The sequence below is a fragment of the Diplotaxodon limnothrissa genome, linkage group LG1 (assembly GCF_057381915.1).
Source record: "Diplotaxodon limnothrissa isolate DT_005_m linkage group LG1, D_limnothrissa_male_GT1.1, whole genome shotgun sequence".
Lineage (NCBI taxonomy): Eukaryota > Metazoa > Chordata > Actinopteri > Cichliformes > Cichlidae > Diplotaxodon > Diplotaxodon limnothrissa.
The window spans coordinates 41441448-41459769 of NC_140596.1; the positions used below are offsets into that span (position 1 = coordinate 41441448).

The 18322-nt window shown below is 41.4% G+C and overlaps 1 protein-coding gene across 1 annotated transcript in view; it reads left to right on the forward strand.

The window, feature by feature from the left end:
- The window catches only part of LOC146640228 (multiple epidermal growth factor-like domains protein 10), a 189068-nt gene that overhangs the window by 142455 nt on the left and 28291 nt on the right, over positions 1–18322 (forward strand). Inside the window, exons 10-14 of the mRNA XM_085350434.1 lie at positions 3875–3995; positions 5830–5993; positions 6109–6211; positions 11626–11772; positions 13098–13232. Coding sequence (XP_085206560.1) covers positions 3875–3995; positions 5830–5993; positions 6109–6211; positions 11626–11772; positions 13098–13232 — 670 coding nt within the window. The remainder of the gene's footprint in view (positions 1–3874; positions 3996–5829; positions 5994–6108; positions 6212–11625; positions 11773–13097; positions 13233–18322) is intronic.

Below are 18322 nucleotides of genomic sequence, written 5' to 3' on the forward strand. Positions count from 1 at the left end.
AACATGCATTCCCACCCTCATGCACACATATACAAACACTCAGCACTCACCCAACGTAGGGATTGACATAAATGGACATGTACACACAATCACACTCCCCAAACATACTCTATACCCCGGGTCCAGGTACCCTCGCCCCCAGAGGGGGAAACAGAACCCACACCCAAGAGATGTTACCCTTCCCCCCGGGGTGGAGGCAAGCAGACCGTCCCAGGCTCCGCAGCAGCAGGGAGGCCAATCGGACAGCCAACATCTCCTCCCAGCCCCCCCGCCCCGATGGCTAGCAGAGAACGGGGGTGTGTGAAGACCCCATACCTCCCTCCTCCCGCTCATGTGTAGTGTTGCTGCGTGTTGCTCTAAAGTGCATGGGAGAGAGGGGGAGAGCATGGTGCTGCTGCCAGAGAGCAGAACAGTGAGATCTTAAGAGATCCAGCCTACGGCTCTTCAATGGGGTGTCACAGGGTCCCCAGGAAAAAAAATGTAAATGTAAAATAATAAAATAAATATTCTTCTGTAGCAATAACAAAGTATAACATAAATTATTCTGTAGCAATTACACAAGAATATCCAGTAATGTCCCTGCCTACAATTAAACACATTCACTTACTGGAAATCATCTGCTGTGGCAAACGGGTGCAAACCTTTGACCACAAACTGAGTCACTGCTCGGTGACATTCGTCTATCCTGGCCTGAAAGGAGACGCTACCGGCAGACTGCAGCGAAACCTGCCAGCATCTGAGCCAGACTCTGTCTCATCATGGTCACTAAATGCACAGTAATGGCAGGTTTGTAATAAGGTAGATAGCGCTAACATAATATGCACTGTTGTTGATTATTTACCTGCCGCATTAACGGGAGAGCACGTGCAAACGTTACCGCTGCTGCTGGGTTGAGATTCACAAGTCCAGAATTAAAAACACGACATTCATTTAAGGTCATTGCGTTGTTTTGTGAGCAAATGCTTTTGCATATTCGTAGTGTTTCCTCCCTTAGATGAAATATCCACTATTCAAGTATTGCAAGTTGCCCTGTTGTCATCCGTTCTCGTAAAGTATAACCAAATCTTTGAGCGTTTGAGCCACTTAGGCGCCGTGTTTCCTGCCAGGTAAATGACGCTCCACAACGTGGTGACGTCATTCGGGGCGACTGGAATCGACAGTGGGAACCGGTTCTCAACAAGAACCGGGTTTCGATACTGTGGCGTGAATAAGGCACGGCGGGACCATGGAGCAACGTTCAGAGCCATCTTTATTTAATTCACGTCACACCACAACACACCCAAACCCCTGGGCGTGATTAAGGATGCCGTGCAGGTGCGTCCGCCCTCCCTGCACGGCACCGCAGACCACGCCCCACCACAGATACCCATCCCTACTTGTGACTCATTTAAGCCTGAATATTGATTCATATGGAATGCCAGGGGAAGCTCATGTCAGTGAGTATGTCATTGCCTCAGAACTTTAAACCGATGCCAAACCTTTTCTATTCTGACTCTTTATCCAAAATGTTTCAAGGCTCACACATTGCAGCCACAATGATACAGCTATTTTAAAATAAGAGAGCAGAACTTGACACGGACTGTTGGAGGGAACTGGGAGTGGTCTTTGATTTTAATTTATAATTAGAAGGTTTCAGATTTTTCTGAAAAGGTTGCCTCTAGACAGCTGCATACACATACAGAACTCTCCAACATTAAAAATATTTATACATGTACATTAACATGTAACACATAACACACATATACAGTTGGGTCCATAAATATTTGGACAGAGATTTTGGTTCTGTACATCACCACAATGATTTTCCCCCCTGTCCTCTTCAGTTCTTTAGCAATCAGAGTTATTGTCTGAAGGCCAAGAAAGATGGATTTATTTTACTAAGTAGATCATTATGGCTTTGCCATATTGGTCCACTTGATTGACCTTTGTTATTATTATTTATTTATTAAATTTATTTTATTTTAAGTCACAAATAGGACAGACATGCCTGGGGGCAGAGAAAGAAAGAAAGAAAGAAAGAAAGAAAGAAAGAAAGAAAGAAAGAAAGACAGACAGACAGACAGACAGAGGGGAAGAGGGACAGTGAGAGAAGACACTAAAAAACAAATCCGCTGTTTACCTGTTGATACAAAAAAAGAAAACAAGTAAAAGGAGAGCAACACAATAAAAACAGCACTGCAGCAATAACCTAGATAAGTGTAACTAACAGTAAATACTAAATATTGAATTTTATTTTGCAGCACACAAGACTGACAGCGCAGAATGTGCTTTGAGGTGGGAGGCAAGAAAGCCTGTGAGCACCTGTGTGCGTGAGCGCACTTGTATTCAAAAGGATTCTCCTTGTAATGTGCCTGCATGAAGCAGGCATGGAGGAGACATCTGGTGGCCCCCAGGAGCGTGAGAGCCCAAGGAGGACCATCGGAGGGGCAGCCACGCCACCCTCCTGGAAAGAGCTGAGGAGAGCCCCAGACAGGGGGTTCAATTTTAAATGAAACAATTCTGATGCAGTTGAAGTGCAGACTAGACTCAGTTTTAATTCAGTGAGTTGAAAGAAAAGATTGCATAAAAAGGAAGGGATTTTTAAACAAAAATAATTGGTCAAATTAAATAACTGAGCATAAAATGTTTATTACTACATAATTGGTTGAAAAGCCTTTGCAGGCAATGACAACCGGAAGTCTTGAACTCATGGACATCACCAAATGCTGGGTTCCTCCTTTTCGTTTGGCCTTTTTACAGCTTTATTTGACAGGGTACAGTGAAGAGTGACAGGGAAGCGGAGGGCGAGAGATGGGGGAAGATATACAGCAAAAGGTTGGAATCGAATGTGGGCCGGCTGGTCTCAGCCATGCGGCATATGGTCACCTGCTCATCGCAGTGAGCTAAATCAACACCCAGGGTTTCCTCCTTTTTAATGCTCTCACAGGCCTTCAGTTGCTGTTTGTTTGTGGGTCTTTCTGTGCAAAGTTTAATCTTCAGCAAGTGAAATGCAGCTCAGTTGGGTTAAGATCAGGTTGTTTGCATCAATAAACTCCTGGGTTGCTTTGGCCATATGTTGTGGCTTATTGTCCATCTGTATTATGAAACACTGCCTAATCAATCTGACTGCATTTAGCTGGATTTGAGCAGACAGTCACCTCAGAGTTCATTCGTCTGTTTCTGTCCTGAGTGACATCATCAGTAAACACGAGTGTCCCAGTGTCACTGGCAGCCATGCATGCCCAAGCCGTCACACTGCCGACGCCGCGTTTTACCGATGATGTGGTGTGCTTTGGATCCTGAGCTGTTCCACACCTTCTTCATACTTTTGTCTTGCCATCATTCTTGTAGAGGTTGATCTTGGTTTCATCTGTCCAAAGAATGTTTGTCCAGATCTGTGCTGGCTTTTTTGGGTGTTTTTTTTAGCAAAGTCTAGCCAGTCTATTCTTGAGGCTGATGAGTGGCTTGCACCTTGCAGTGAACACCCTGTATTTACTTTCATGCGGTCTTCTCTTTATGATAGACTTGGATATCGATACGTCTACCTCCTGGAGAGAGCTGTTCACTTGGTTGGCTGTTGTGAAGAGGTTTCTCTTTGCAATAGAAAGAATTCTGCGATCATCCTGGAAAGCTGTCTTCCTGTGGACGTCCAGGTCTTTTTGCATTGCTGAGTCCAACCCTAATATAGTAGCAACTTCTCCGATGGGTTTTTTCTGTCTTTGTGAGCTTAAGCATTGGTTGTTTCACCTTCACGGAGAGCTGATTTGACCACCTGTTGTCCATTCACAGCAAAATCTTCCAAATGCAAGCACTTCACCTCAAATCAACTCCAGGCCTTTTATCTTACCTTTACCATTATTTTTCAGTTCCTTCCTGTCTCCTTTTGTGTGACCAGGGTGACGACTGCTCTATCAGCTGTCTTGCAGGCCTGTACGGGATCAACTGCTCCTCATCGTGCTCCTGCCAAAACGAGATCTCCTGCTCACACATTGATGGTTCCTGCATCTGCAGAGAAGGTAGTGCTTTACAAGCACGTTCTTAAAGACAGAGTGTTGAAATTTCCTTCATTATTATGTTTTAGAATTGGACAAGAGGAACAACTATCAAAATTGTTTTTGTAAGGAGTCACAGTCTTCACTGTAACTTGTAGTGTTTCCCTGAATGTCTAACATTTTCAGCAGAGCCTCTGGTACTTCTTTCTAATCTAAAAATGTACATGTGGATGTTCCTGTGGAGAAGCTGCAGAGCATATCGTTGACGAGAGCTTGAAAAACTGCTATTTTAAGTACTACATATTCTGTTGACTATTGAAATTAATTAAATGTTGATGGTGTTGCATTTATTTGAATCTGAAGAAAACCAGGCCTATCTGAAGTGAGTGGGGAAGGGTGTATAACTTGAATTTCAGTGATCACCAGGAGATAAAAATGCTTGTTTTTATTTCAAGAGGTCAAGTGTGATAAAAACCTTTAAAAAAGTTAGGTTACATGGCCTTGACATAATGTTTCCAAACTCTTGCTTTATTCAAGTTGTGCTTCTAGTACACATACAAAAGTTTTTAGCTAATTCCACAAGATCACTAAACAAATTTGGGAATTTGCTGCTTTTTCTTTGTTATATTTCACAGTAACTCAGTGAAATTATTTGCAGCTTTTTTTGACAGATCTTTTCTACACTTTCGGACTTTTCTAAACGCTTAAAGAAAATTGAGAAAATTTCAAACTATTTGATATTAAAAAGTTCCAGCCTTGATCTCCTAGCCCTGTTTTTGTTTGATCCTGCATTTGAAAACCAGAAACCCCAAATTTTCTCCAATTTCACCATTCATTCAATTTCACATCTCTAAAAATGTGAAGACATCAACTGTAACAATCTCCAGTCCTTACCTGGTCTTTTTTTCTGCTTGCTTAATATCTCTCAATATCAGCATGTTTAAATATTTATACACCTCTGAATGTGGTTGGGACCACAGGTAATTAAAATAGAGAGACATCTGAAGAAGCAGAAAACAGGACCAGGGCCTGAGAGCTTTGGTTAGAACAAGAACGAACCCTGTGAAACCCGCGTACTCTCTCTCTTTAGTCACCCATGACTTAATTTACTTTGATGTACTTTAATATGCTCAGTGTTTTTAGTGGGAAAAGCCCAGGAAATGGTGAAGGATGGAAGGGAATGACAAATTAGAAACATTTCTTATTACTTACATTCAAGTTAAGCAAAGCCTTTAAAAAGATAAATACATTTTTAAAAGTCATTTAAACAATAATCCAAAATATTACTGAACTGAACAGTTGAATTATCAGGATATATGTTTAACATACGCTCTGATAATTCAATGTACAGCCCTTAGTAACGATGAACTCCTGTGTCCTGCAGCTTGGCTTATTTCTATGACTTTTGTCACTGCAGGAAAAACTCAAACAACAACCAGACAGACTTACTTGGAAGAGGAAATGAAGTTAAACAGAAAAACGATTACTCAAACTGTTTGTTGGAAACACTTATCAAAGATGGGGAAAGGGACTTTTTTTTTAGCTCCAAATAAACTACTTTTGATAATCTGTTTAAACTGTAAATATGTCTGTCTGTCGGCTCGTGCCTCTTGGACACTGTTGCAGCTATAAAATAGGTATTGACACGTATTTAGTCATTATAACAAATACAGCAAAGATGGATAATGTAGAGAAAATAGGATCCACATTCTTATAAACTACAATTACACCAAGTTAGAAGAAAAGTCATAAAATAAATCAAAATCACAAGGTCAAACATACGGAAATATAAAACTTATAATACTTAATTGCAGAGTAAAGTTCCATTACAAACTAAAATGATCTGTCGTCTGAGCAGGTTGGCAGGGTGTCGACTGCTCCATCCCTTGCTCCAGTGGAACCTGGGGACTGAGCTGCAATCAGACGTGTCAGTGTGCCAATGGGGCAGCTTGCAACCCCGTCAGTGGAACCTGTGCTTGCTCCCCAGGCTGGACGGATGAATACTGTGACGTACCTTGTCCTGTGAGTGCTCATAGCATTCATTCATAGCATTCTACTTTGCTTCTTTAATGTTTCGTTAAGTTACTTAATAAAAGAAAAAATGTGTTTTCTCTGATGTTTGTCTTGGTGCTGTTAGGATGGATCGTACGGCTTGGATTGCAGAGAGAAATGTGACTGCGTTAACTCCGATGGCTGTGATCCAGTTACGGGTTTCTGCCGCTGTCTTGCAGGTTGGACGGGTGAGTTATGGAGCTGCAGTTTGAGCCAACATTTGAAAATGCTGTGAATCCAGTAACATTAGAAAGAACACCTATGATGTTCAGATTGATACCACAGAAATATCAGCAAGACAAGTTCACATTTTAGTGGCCTTGACCTCAAAGTCAAGCATTTGGCAACTGTGATATAATTTGTGCATTTTTGGTTGCATATTGGTGGTACAGTAGAATATTTATTCATACCAGCACGCCTGCTTCAGTCTGTTGACAAAATGCCATTCAAAGCATTTTCCCAATTTTACATTCACTGAATATTCATAACAATAATAACCCTTCTACGCTATATTATTAAAAGTATTAAGTAACTTTAATGACACCCTTTTTCACTATAACAGCTTCCAGTCTTGTGGCAAAGTTTTCCTGTATTCATGGGAATTTTTGGCTATTCTATTAAACATTTGTGAGGTCAGACTAGACCCGGATGAAAAATTCTGCCTTGCAGAAACCGCTCTAACACATCTCCACTGCTCTAGAGTCCAGTAGCTGGGTGCTTTACACCACTTGCATTGCATTTGGAGTGGTTCTTATATAGCACTTTTCTATTCTATAGAATTCTATTCTATAACGTATAGTTCACTGACCCAACATTGAATATACACATATCACAAAAAAATCACATTTGTCTTTTCCTTTACTTTTTTCAGCTAAAGAGTGAACAGAAGGATTGAAACATGATCTTTGAAAAAGTGGGACAAAGTGGGACAGGGCCTAATGTTGAGCACAGTAATGTAACATATATCTTGTGCTGAAACATTATGTAAATGGCAAACGGACTGGTTCTTATATAGCAAATAATATTGAGTAATCAGAGCCCATCTTTCCATACCGCCCATATCACCCCAATAGAGCACTCCGCTCTCAGATTGCTGTCTTTCTTCTGTTCTTTAGGATATTAAAAAGTAAATTGGGAGGCTTTCAGCTTTCAGATTCCTCTTCTGTGGAACCAGTTCCCAGCTTGGATTTGGGGGACTGACACCAGCTCTACTTTTCAGAGTAGACTTAAAACGTTCCTTTTGGACAAAGCTTATGTCAGCCTGGTTGTGCTGGAGGTTTCTGCCTGTTAAAAGGGAGTTTTTCCTTCCCAGTCTCACCAAAGTTGCTCAAAGGGGGTCGTCTGATTGTTGGGGTTTAGCTGTACTATTGTAGTCTTCACATAGAAGCATTAAGCACTTTGAGGTGACTGTTGTTGTGATTTGGTGCAATATGAATATGAACTATATGAAATTGTTACTTTACTCGAGCACTCAAAGTGCTTTATAAACCACGTGTGACACTTTCACAGGCAGGTGTCTGTGAAGCTACTCAGTCATCCAGGTCATCGTAGTCTAAGGAGCTTGCAAAGAAAAGCGTCTGGACTTCTTTAAGTTGCTTGAAGACGTTTCACCTCTCATCCGAGAAGCTTCTTCAGAAGCTTCTTCTTCATTTTGCAGCTTATTGTGTAAGACCTATGCCATATCCATGATACATTCCCCTGGCATTAGTGTTTCCATGGTAGCAATCAATGACACTTGCTGGCTGATGGCACTGAATAATTACATTTTTTGGTACATTTAATGGTGTTTAAGTCAACATAGTGACTTTGTACCACTGATGAATTTACCTGAAATCCGACCACTGTATTAGTTTTATTTAAGCTGTCGTGCGTCTCGTGTCTCTCTAAAACCAGCCCTTGGAAGATCAAATCGAAGGTGCACAACAAAGTAATAAATATACTGAGAGTGGGTTTAAAAATTATTTTAGATGTACCTCTATAGTCACATGGTCTCAGAGAAGAACAACTTCGTTGAAAACTATCCAATGAAACTGATGAATCTTCATCAAAAACACTCCAGAAGAGCTTAAAAAATGCACTTTAGTTTGACCTTTGGCCTCTTCAGGGGACATGGGATCATGGGCCATATCTAGACCCTCTGAAATGAGGGCAGCTGGAGCAGTTATAAGATAAGATAAGATAAGATAACCTTTATTAGTCCCACACGTGGGAAATTTGTTTTGTCACAGCAGGAAGTGGACAGTGCAAAAGTTATGAGGCAAAAATTAGAATACAATAAGAATAAATACAGTACACAACTGTACAGAATAGAATAAAATAAAATACTATATACAATAAGATAAAAATAGAATACAAATACAAATACTATATACAACTGAGTAAAAATACAACGATGACAGAAAGGATTATTGCACTTAGTATTATTGCATATGTATGGATGTGTGTGCTTGATCAGTTAAAGTCTTTATTATGGAGTCTGACAGCAGTGGGGAGGAAAGACCTGCGAAATCTCTCCGTCCCACACCATGGACGGAGAGATTATGGAAAATACCTCAACACACATTCAGTAGAGGAGAATAAAATAAAACATGGATGGGGAATAGAAGACAGAGGAGAAGGGTGCAGACAACAATAAGGTATGAATTCAGACTACAAATCGATATGACAAACACACAGCAGATTCAAACCTATAATTATAAAACTAGGGACGTTCAAGCTTGGATGAGTTTGAGCTGTTTTCAATAATTCAACTTTACAAATGTTCCCACGGATAAGGCACCTTTCAACAGAGCCTTTTTACACAAACATTCTCCTCAGCAGTGATATTACACTTCACCGTGCCCTTGTTTACTTTATTAATTGTCATGTTCGAGTTGTACCTCTCCTTGTTTCATCCACTAATTGTCAATTAGTAAACTTGTGGTGAGAGAGGATCAATATGAGAGGTGATGAATATGGAGAGGACATTTTAATTCACTGCCAGAGGGAAAACTGATAATGAATTGACATTGAGGGAAACTTCAACATATTGATGAATAGATAGATCAAAGTTTAGAGTTAACGACTACATGAAGTTTGAAGAAACAAAGAAACACCAGATATCTGCGTTAGACTGAAATTAGTAAGCCTGTGTAATTACAGTTCAGGTAATAACTATGAATGACAATTAGACTTGTGAGAGTCTGTGAAGCTGAAAGATAATACAGTACATATCAATTAAAGACCCCAAAGATTCTCCTGTGATTATTTACACTCTGACTCAGTGAGATCAAATTTAAAAAGTCTGCAGAGAGTAAAGTGTAAACTGAACAACTTTCTGGGGAAAACGTGGTCTTGTTAGGAGAGATGGTACCCATCCCCCTTTAGATGGAGCAGTCTGACCAAATTTATCCAGAGTTGGGACCAGGAAGCAGAGTCTTATACACCATCTCTGCAGCGTCCTTCCTCCTGTTATGATCCAGAGCTGCATCCCTGCAGAAACTATGTCTGTTCACAAAAAAACAATTCCAAATGAAATTAAATAACAATATAGCATCCTCAACTGCACCAAAGATAAAGCACTTAAATGTGGATCAGTACACATAAGGTCCCTGTTAGTAAAGGATTTAATAACTGATCAACACATCAGTTTATTCTGACTGAAGGAAACCTGGTTACAGCGGGATGAATACGTCAGTTTAAAGGAATCAACACACCCAAGTCGTCCTGTCAGAATTCTCAAGACAGGATGGACGAGCAGCAGCAGCAATCTTCAACTTATGAAGCACAGCATGTCTTTTGTCCTGTCTCCTTCCCCGTCAACCCCAACCAGTCACGGCAGATGGCCGCCCCTCCCTGAGACTGGTTCTGCTGGTTTTTTCCTGTTAAAAGGGAGTTTTTCCTTCCCACTGTCAAGTGCGTACTCATAGGAGGTCGTGTGATTGTTGGGGTTTTTCTGTATTACTGTCTCTACATAACAATATTGTGATTTGGTGCTATATAAATAAAATAAAATTGAACTGAACTGGAACTGATTGAATTAACCATCGATGGACAACAGATAACTGAAAAAGCAGTTTATTGTTATCTGTTGTCCAGCTGGCACTTGGAGTTTTGATTTGATTTTTGTGACTGATTTAGTGTTCGGAAAAAATAATTCTAATGGGTGATTTTAAGATAACATACGATAAGATTTATTATTATTGTAGGCTCAAGCACTGGAAAATTTGGTATATATAAACATAAGCAGTCATACTATAAAAATGAAAGATTGAAGAAAATATCCTTTATTTTATTTGTCCATTCCACTACATATGAATGCATTGTTGAAGGATAGAGGTACATAGATATAATTATAAACAGGACATGTTTGAAGCAGACACCAGCTCACCATTGAAGCTGAGTCCGCGCTCAAAGGTGCTGTTAATCTGGGCCAATCAGGAACCTGACAGCCAGCACCTGCAGTACCAGCTCAAAATCAAGAGTCAATAACAGAATAAGCTGTTGGGCATTGGCTGAGAAGATTCGGTGGCAGTTTTTTCAGGGGTGCAATTCACATACACAACTCTACTATTTAAAGAGATCTTAGGGATGTAAAGGGAAATAAACTGACTTTCCAGCAGCACTCTACGATCTATTGAAAAGAAGGATTGTTACAACAAAGAAATAATCGACCAAACAAACATTTCTTTACTTTTTAAGTTAAGTTTAGATGTTAGAATGTTATTAATTGCATCATAATGTCTGAAAGAAATGTTAAATGTCAAAGAAAGTTTCTAATGAGCTGCAGGCTGAAGTGAGACGTGTACTGTATTTACACATACTCTCTGTTTCTATTCCGTCAGACTGTCCCCTGTGAGCCGTACGGGCTCTGAACTATTGTGCAGACCAGTTTTTGTGCAGACAGACTGCTGCCCCTCAGGACACACGCACACACACATGCAAGACTGATGAAAGACGGAGACACTTTACCAAAGAATTAGACAGGGAAAAGTCTTGGGTAGTATTTGTGAGATTTTATGTGTTTATTCATATAAACTGACATTTATTCATACATGTGCACACACAAATGAATATTTAGACAGCAAAATAATTAAAAGCATGTTTGGTTTTGTTGAACACAATGCCAGTTATCACCTTTACATGCACACCAGTTTACCATCTTTTTGTTTTAGACTAACACACACAACACAAAAACCTGCAGACAGCCTGATTATAATATAATGAACTAAATAACAGTTTATTGACATTTCCAATGCTTAATAAGTGTCTAAACATTACATCGATCAACAGATATCACAAATATCACAATCGGGGGCCAATTGGAAGACATCAATTAAGTGAAGGTGACCAGGTTTACTTACTACAGCCCACAGTTTGCTAGTACAGCATTATGTTAACTGCTAGCTGAGTTCCTGTGAGAACTCTACTCATCTCTGCTGATTTTTTTTTTTTTTTTTATCACCCTGCCGTCTCACTTTTCACCTTTAAGTGACATGTGAACCTCTGTGTTAGGAATACCAGTTTGACTTTATTTAAGAGCTCATAGCTCAGCGCTCGGCAGAATAAAGCTGTTTGCTTTACTATAGCCTACATTGTGTGTGTTTGTGTGTATTTTGTGCAGGTGTCCATTGTGACAGTGTGTGCGAGGAGGGTCGCTGGGGACCCAACTGCTCCTACAGCTGCACCTGCGAGAACGGGGGCTCCTGTTCTCCAGAGGACGGCACCTGTGTGTGCGCTCCAGGCTACCGGGGCACCAACTGCAGAAGAAGTAAGGGATTATTTTTCACACCCACGTTTCTGCAGTCGTGTACTGTACTCACTCGACCACAGCTGCAGTCCTGACATTTTGCTTTAAATAGAAACTACAAATAGTACTATTAACAAGACTCCTATACAATTAGTAAAAAAGGAGAAATGAATAAAATACTGCTGTCAGCGTTAATCTCGTTAAAATGACGTTAACCACATAACTGCATTAACGCGGTAAATCTCTGTTAGCACGTTAGCCCAGATTGCCCCGTGCATGGGGCTGGACAGCGCTAACGTGCTAACGAGTGAACCTTGCTAACGCGTTGACGCCGTGCAGTCCCACGCACGGGGCGCTAACTTGCTAACGGAGATTTACCGCGTTAATGCGGTTATGCCGTTAACGTCATTTTAGCGAGATTAACGGCACTAGAATAAAGTGATAGCTGCCACCTGGTGCACTGTTTCTACTGGATAATCTTTGTTATTCCAGTTTGTAACTTCTTCGCAGGTCTTTGAAATAAAGTCTGTGTAAAATTTGTTTCAGAACTAATTAGCAAATTTAATGATCGCAGCATTTGTCTTACGAAAACAGAAACAGTCCTCGTGGCTGGCCAGAGGGATGCTGTGGGTTATGTTGGCACTTCCACCTCTTCTGTAAAGATTCAGAGGAGGAGAAAACATCAGAGTTTTACAGAAATCAATTTTGAGGCTTGTTTTCAGTCAGGGTGAAAATAACCACAAGGATATCGCCATTTTTACTGACTTTAGCATTAGGGATCTGTGTGTCACCCTGCATATTAACCTGTACACGGTGGTTTATTTAATGGGTGATGCTGGTGTTCTGAAATTAAGAGTCTAAATTCCCATGGTAATGGCCCAGTGAAACTGAAGCTTAAAGTTCATTTATTTTGTTTAAGAAAATAACTGCAACTCATTCATGTTGCATCTGCTTGAAATCGAGCCCAAGTCTGATGATGCTCATAGAGTGAGTACATGGAGTGTGTTTGTATGACCGTTTCTTCTGCTTCTTTTGGCATCAGAGTAATACATTTAAGCTCTCTTGATTCACAATTTACACAATTATCATAATGAGGAAAATCCTGTAGCATGAGGGAAGAGGGTTGCCTTGCCAGTTAGAGTAATTAGAGTTACGTCAATTAAAGCAAATTAAAGGCCAGAGGAAGACTTATGAGTCCTTCCTGTGTGGGAAGGAAAAACAAATCAAAACTAATACAGCTAACAGGCTGACCCATGGGACGAGGGAATGGCTAGAACGCTATTCCCAGTACACACAGCATCACAGAGTGCACATGATGAGCCATAATGTGGATTTTTCCTCCACAGCATGTTCTCCTGGCTTCTATGGCCATCGTTGCAGTCAGATGTGTCCTCAGTGTGTCCACAGCGATGGGGCATGCCACCACATCACCGGCCACTGCAAATGTCTCGCTGGATTTTTTGGCTCCCTCTGCAATGAAGGTCAGTTTGTCTGATTCCATTGAAAAGTAATTCAGAAGTACAGAAGTAGAAACACTTCATAATTACAAATAAGTGTCATTAACCGCAGGTCGCGCACACAAGCGGGACCCAAAAGCAAACTCAATACACTTCAGAGTGAGCAAGTACAGGTTTTATTTATTTAAAAAAAGGTGACCCGGAACAACCAAGGGAGGCGAAATCGCCGAACTGAAGAAAACCAGGAGGACAAAGCACACAGGGAAGCCCTCATTGGGAGGCTGCAACACAAAGGGGAAAAGGTCCGTGTACAGGGGAAGGGAGAGGCACAACAAGACAGGGCTATAGCAATCTGGCCAGAGCCGGACCGTGGGACTCTGAGGTGGTGCACTCAGAGATCCAAGCAGGCAGGTGGCAGGTACGAAACACCAGACAGTAACCTGAGCACATGGAGATAGAATTAACACAGTTCAAGCAACACTTGGATACACACTCTGCGGGGAGCCAAGTTACCACTGAGGGGTGACTAACGGACTGGCGTGGAGCAGCCGTCTGTGCAGAGTTAAATAGTCCTCCTGGAGTGGGATGCAGGTGTGAAGGTGATGGCCCAGCCTGAGGGTGGCCACCGGGGCATCCCACACGCTCCTCAGACACAGAGACACAAACCATGACAGATTTCTTGATCTTAGCAACTTCATCTATCTGTTGATTGTAATCCCATGCAGGGACTTGGTTGTCCATGTCCATGAATTCCTCTTCCTGTTCAGCATCACCATTTGTCTTCAGCTGTCTGAGGCAATCTCTGAGGGCCGTCTTTCTGATGTATTTACAGATGCTCTTTTTTTCATCATGAAATGTGGAACTTCATGTATTTTTGAATCATTCCCACTGGCCTGTGGAATACCCAAGTACTTAAGATTTCAGTGATACTGCCAGTGGGGATGGTGCGTAGAGCATTTCCACTAATGAAACTCTGTCAGGTAGCTGGGGGTTCTTGGTTGGTGGCTACTTTGAGTCTCACTACAGCCACAAACTCTCCAGAGAGTCATAAAGCCTGCAGAGAGGATTATATGAACGGATCTTCCATCAGTGGACACAGAGCGCTGTAAGAAAAGAGAACAACACATCATCAGAGATAGTCAGGTCTCTGATGATGTGTTGCTTCAGGTCACACCCTCTTTGCACCAAAACAATCAGGATACAGCCAGAGATGCAGCAGAGTGGACAGTCTGTCACACACACAACACGCTTCCACAACAGCTTCTTTCCCACCACAGTCAGACTGATGGCGAAAAACAAAATCAGTAAAATACACACAAAATCAAATGTATCCAGTATGATATATATTTCTATATGCAATCCACATTTCAGTGTGCAATAGACTAACATGCAATATTTTCTATACAATAGTCATTTATGTGTAATGAAGGAACTGCTGTTCTATGCTTGGTATAGACTGAAATGATATAGATTAGACACAGACTGAAAAGCGCTAGATTTTGAGCTTCTGAGGGAAAACAGCAAAAAGCAGTGTGCTTAACAGGAAGTTGAGATAGATAGACTAGCAATACTTGCTGAGGGGAGGAAGAAACAATGCTATTAACCTCTTAAGCCCCAACGCCCCCTGATACGATATATATATTTATATATGTGTATATATATATATATATAGTTGTGTGTGTGTGTGTGTATAGAGAATGTTTGTCCATTATTCTCACTATTGTTTTCACTGTGCTGTTGCCTTTGAATCTCCAGCTTTGATCGTAGCTGTCTTCTGCTGATGATATTGCACTGATGTTGACTTAGTGTCCACATCAGTGCATATAGCACCTTTCATTGGGCCAGAAAAGGGTGGAGAGCCCACTCCGGGTCAGGGATGGGTTCAGCAGAAATGGGCTTCCTCCGAAGGGTGGCTGGCCTCTCCCTTCAGTTCAGTTCAGCCATCCGGGAGGGCTCAGAGTAGAGCCGCTGCTCCTCCACATCAAAAGGAACCAGTTGAGGTGGTTCGGGCATCTGACAAGGATGCCTCCTGGGTGAGGTGTTCCGGGCACCTTCCACTGGGAGGAGGCCCCGGGGCAGACCTAGGAAACGCTGGAGAGATTATATCTCTTGGCTGGCCTGGGAAAGCATGGTGTTCCCCCGGACAAGCTGCTTAGGCTGCTGCTCCCGCGACCCGTCCTCAGATAAGCAGAAGAAGATGGATGGATGAACCTGTCATTGGGTTCCATAGTCTTTTTTTCTCAGAGTTGGTGCCCTGTTTATACTTCAATTACAAACTAAGTACAGTCTGGAAGGTGAAAACAAATGAAACTTTGCTAGCTTATCAAAACTGACATGGACAGTGTGTAGTGGTTGTTCTCCAAGATAGAGGTCAGCTGTGGTAGACTTCTGCCCCTATGGATGTGGTGCTGTTCTTGTGCTACCGTGATCACTGGATCTGTAGTGTCTTTTAAATAAGTCTTTTCTAGCCACTGGGAGGATTTCTTGAGGTTAGCAACTTCATCTATCTGTTCATAGTGCTGTCAAAAAGTATTTACCTCCTTGCTAATTTCAAATTTTTTGGAGATTCATCACACTTCCATGTTTCCGATCATCAAACCAATTTTTATTCTAGACAAAGATAGCATGAGTAAATATAAAATATGCTTTTAAAATGAATTAAATGTATTAAGAAAGCTGTCCAAACCTGTATTCTTAGTGTTTTCATAGTGTTTTAATGGTTACGTAGGCACAGCACCAGAACAGAGCTGGCGTCCAATATAATCACTGCAGTCAGCCTCCTGACATTATTAACGCAGCCGTTTTTGTAAAATACTGACATCCCTCATTAGCTTTAGGTCAGAATGCAAGCTCTGCATTCAAAAGCAAAGCCCTTGACTGTTGGCGTTTCAGTGGAAAATCTACCAAGTGAACTCATTCTTAGTCCCTTTTAGTGCAAAGTATTCAACCATTTTATCTCAATAATCTTTTTGTTGCCTCCTCCTTTACATCAATATCTTAGTCTGGCTTAGTTTCTCAGTAGGTTGAATAGGTGTTCATCCTCCTGTGAACCCAGTTGGTTCAAGGTCTGTTGCTAAGTCGAGTTTTAAATAGAGGCAGTGGAGGAGTGTGCTTTGAAATATTCATCATCATTAAACATGAGGACAGCCTTAGTTATGCCCTGTCCTACATTAGCCATTCTGCTGGCCACTGTGTGAGACAGTCCAGCACTGAAACATTCTTATGCTTAAAAGATTGAGCAGCAAGAAAAACAGCAAAGAAATTAAAAAGCTAAAATCCTTTGGGAGCCCAATCAGCATCCCAACTGAAAATAAGCGAGGCTGACATGAAACATGGCACTCGGTGTCCTGGCAAATGTACGTGGCTGAAAGGTGAGCGTATTTCGAGCCCACATTTCTAACAACTACTGAGTCAGGGTAGCAAGCTTTACTGAAAGGTCACTGAGAAATCCAGATTGTGTGACAGATCCAACAACAGTTGCATTGCCGCTTTCTCTCTGTAGCATCCTGCACTAGCTTGATCCAAATGACAGGAATACCGCTGTCTTTGAGGGGAACTAACGCTGCCTCAAAACATTTGGTGAGGGTTTGAGAAGTGACAGACAACCCAAAAGGCAGAACCTGGTATCTGTAGGTTACAACTTTGAGTGCAGACCTTACAAATTGGCTGTGGTCTAAGTATACAGCCACATAAAAGTAAGCAGGTTTCTTGGCAAATGAAAGGGGGCCAGTTTGAGTCCAGCCACTGGCATAAATCCCCCTTGGTTGCATCAGAAAAGAAACTGTACCAAATGAAAGATGTGGACATGCCTGCTTTGGTGACCCTTGTACCAAGAAAGTAAGTCAGTGTAGTTTTAGATCAGTTGTTGTAACCCAGTATCTTTAGTCAACTCCATTCAAAAGTGTTAGCATCTTAAACTTGTAAGACTGCAGACGCTTGCTTAACGCATGCAGGTGGAGAATAGGATGAAAAACCTCTCCCTTTCTTTACAACAATAAATAGAAACTCTAACAACCTTTGTTCATTTTCTACCTTATTATTGCCACCGCCTTGTCTCCCACAATAATCTTTACTACTGAGAAGAAGTGAGACGGCCTGGTCCAGAATTATAGCAACAGTTATTCACCCACAGATGAGGAACAAGCTGAGGGAGGTGTGCAGAGGTGTGCTACATCTTTGAGCCTCTGTTTAGTCTGTAAAGGCCTCAACAGTTACAAATAGAAATTTGTAGTATGTCTATGCTGTCTTACATATACTTGCTAATGGTAGCTTATGTCTGTATACTATATGTATACACAATAAAGCTAACAGTAGGCAAAAACAGAACGCAGTTTTATCCCCCCAAACAAGGTTCATCATGCTGAATTTGGCTGAACTTGGCAGCTAGAGGTCAACATCAGCAGGACTTGTTATTTTTATTTATTCATCAGCAGGGATTGTTTGATTTTCGTCATCAGCTTTGTCTCTCAGCTGTCTTTCTTGGATAGAATAGAATAGAATAGAATAGAATAGCCTTTATTGTCATTGTACAGAGTACAACGAAATTGGAGTGCCACTCCCTTGGTGCAAGTTTCAATAATAAATATAAATGTAAAATATAAAAAGTACAAAAAAAACAATCGTAAGTACTCAAACAATAGTATGTACAATATATACAGGATAGCAGCATTAATATGATGACAGTATGAATAGCAGCATAATATAATGACAGTGACGGTATGGAATAGGTTCAATTGTTTTTGTGCTTATTTACTACGGTGATAGCTCTGGGAAAGAAGCTATCCCTGAATCTGTTTGTCCTGGTTTTATGTGACCTGTACCGTCGGCCTGACGGTAATAGTTCAAACAGTTGGTTGCTGGGGTGAGAGTGGTCCTTGATGATATTGCCAGCTCTGCTGAGGTACCGAGAGTTTGCAGTGACCTCCAGGCTGGGCAGAGAGCAGCCAGTGATCTTCTGGGCTGTGTTGATGACCCTCTGCAGTACTTTCCTGTCTGCAGCTGAGCACCCTGCATACCATGTTGTTATGCCGTACGTTAGGATGCTCTCTATGGTGGCTCTGTAAAATGTCACCAGCAGCCTCTCCTCCAGGTTGTTCCTCCTGAGCACTCTCAGA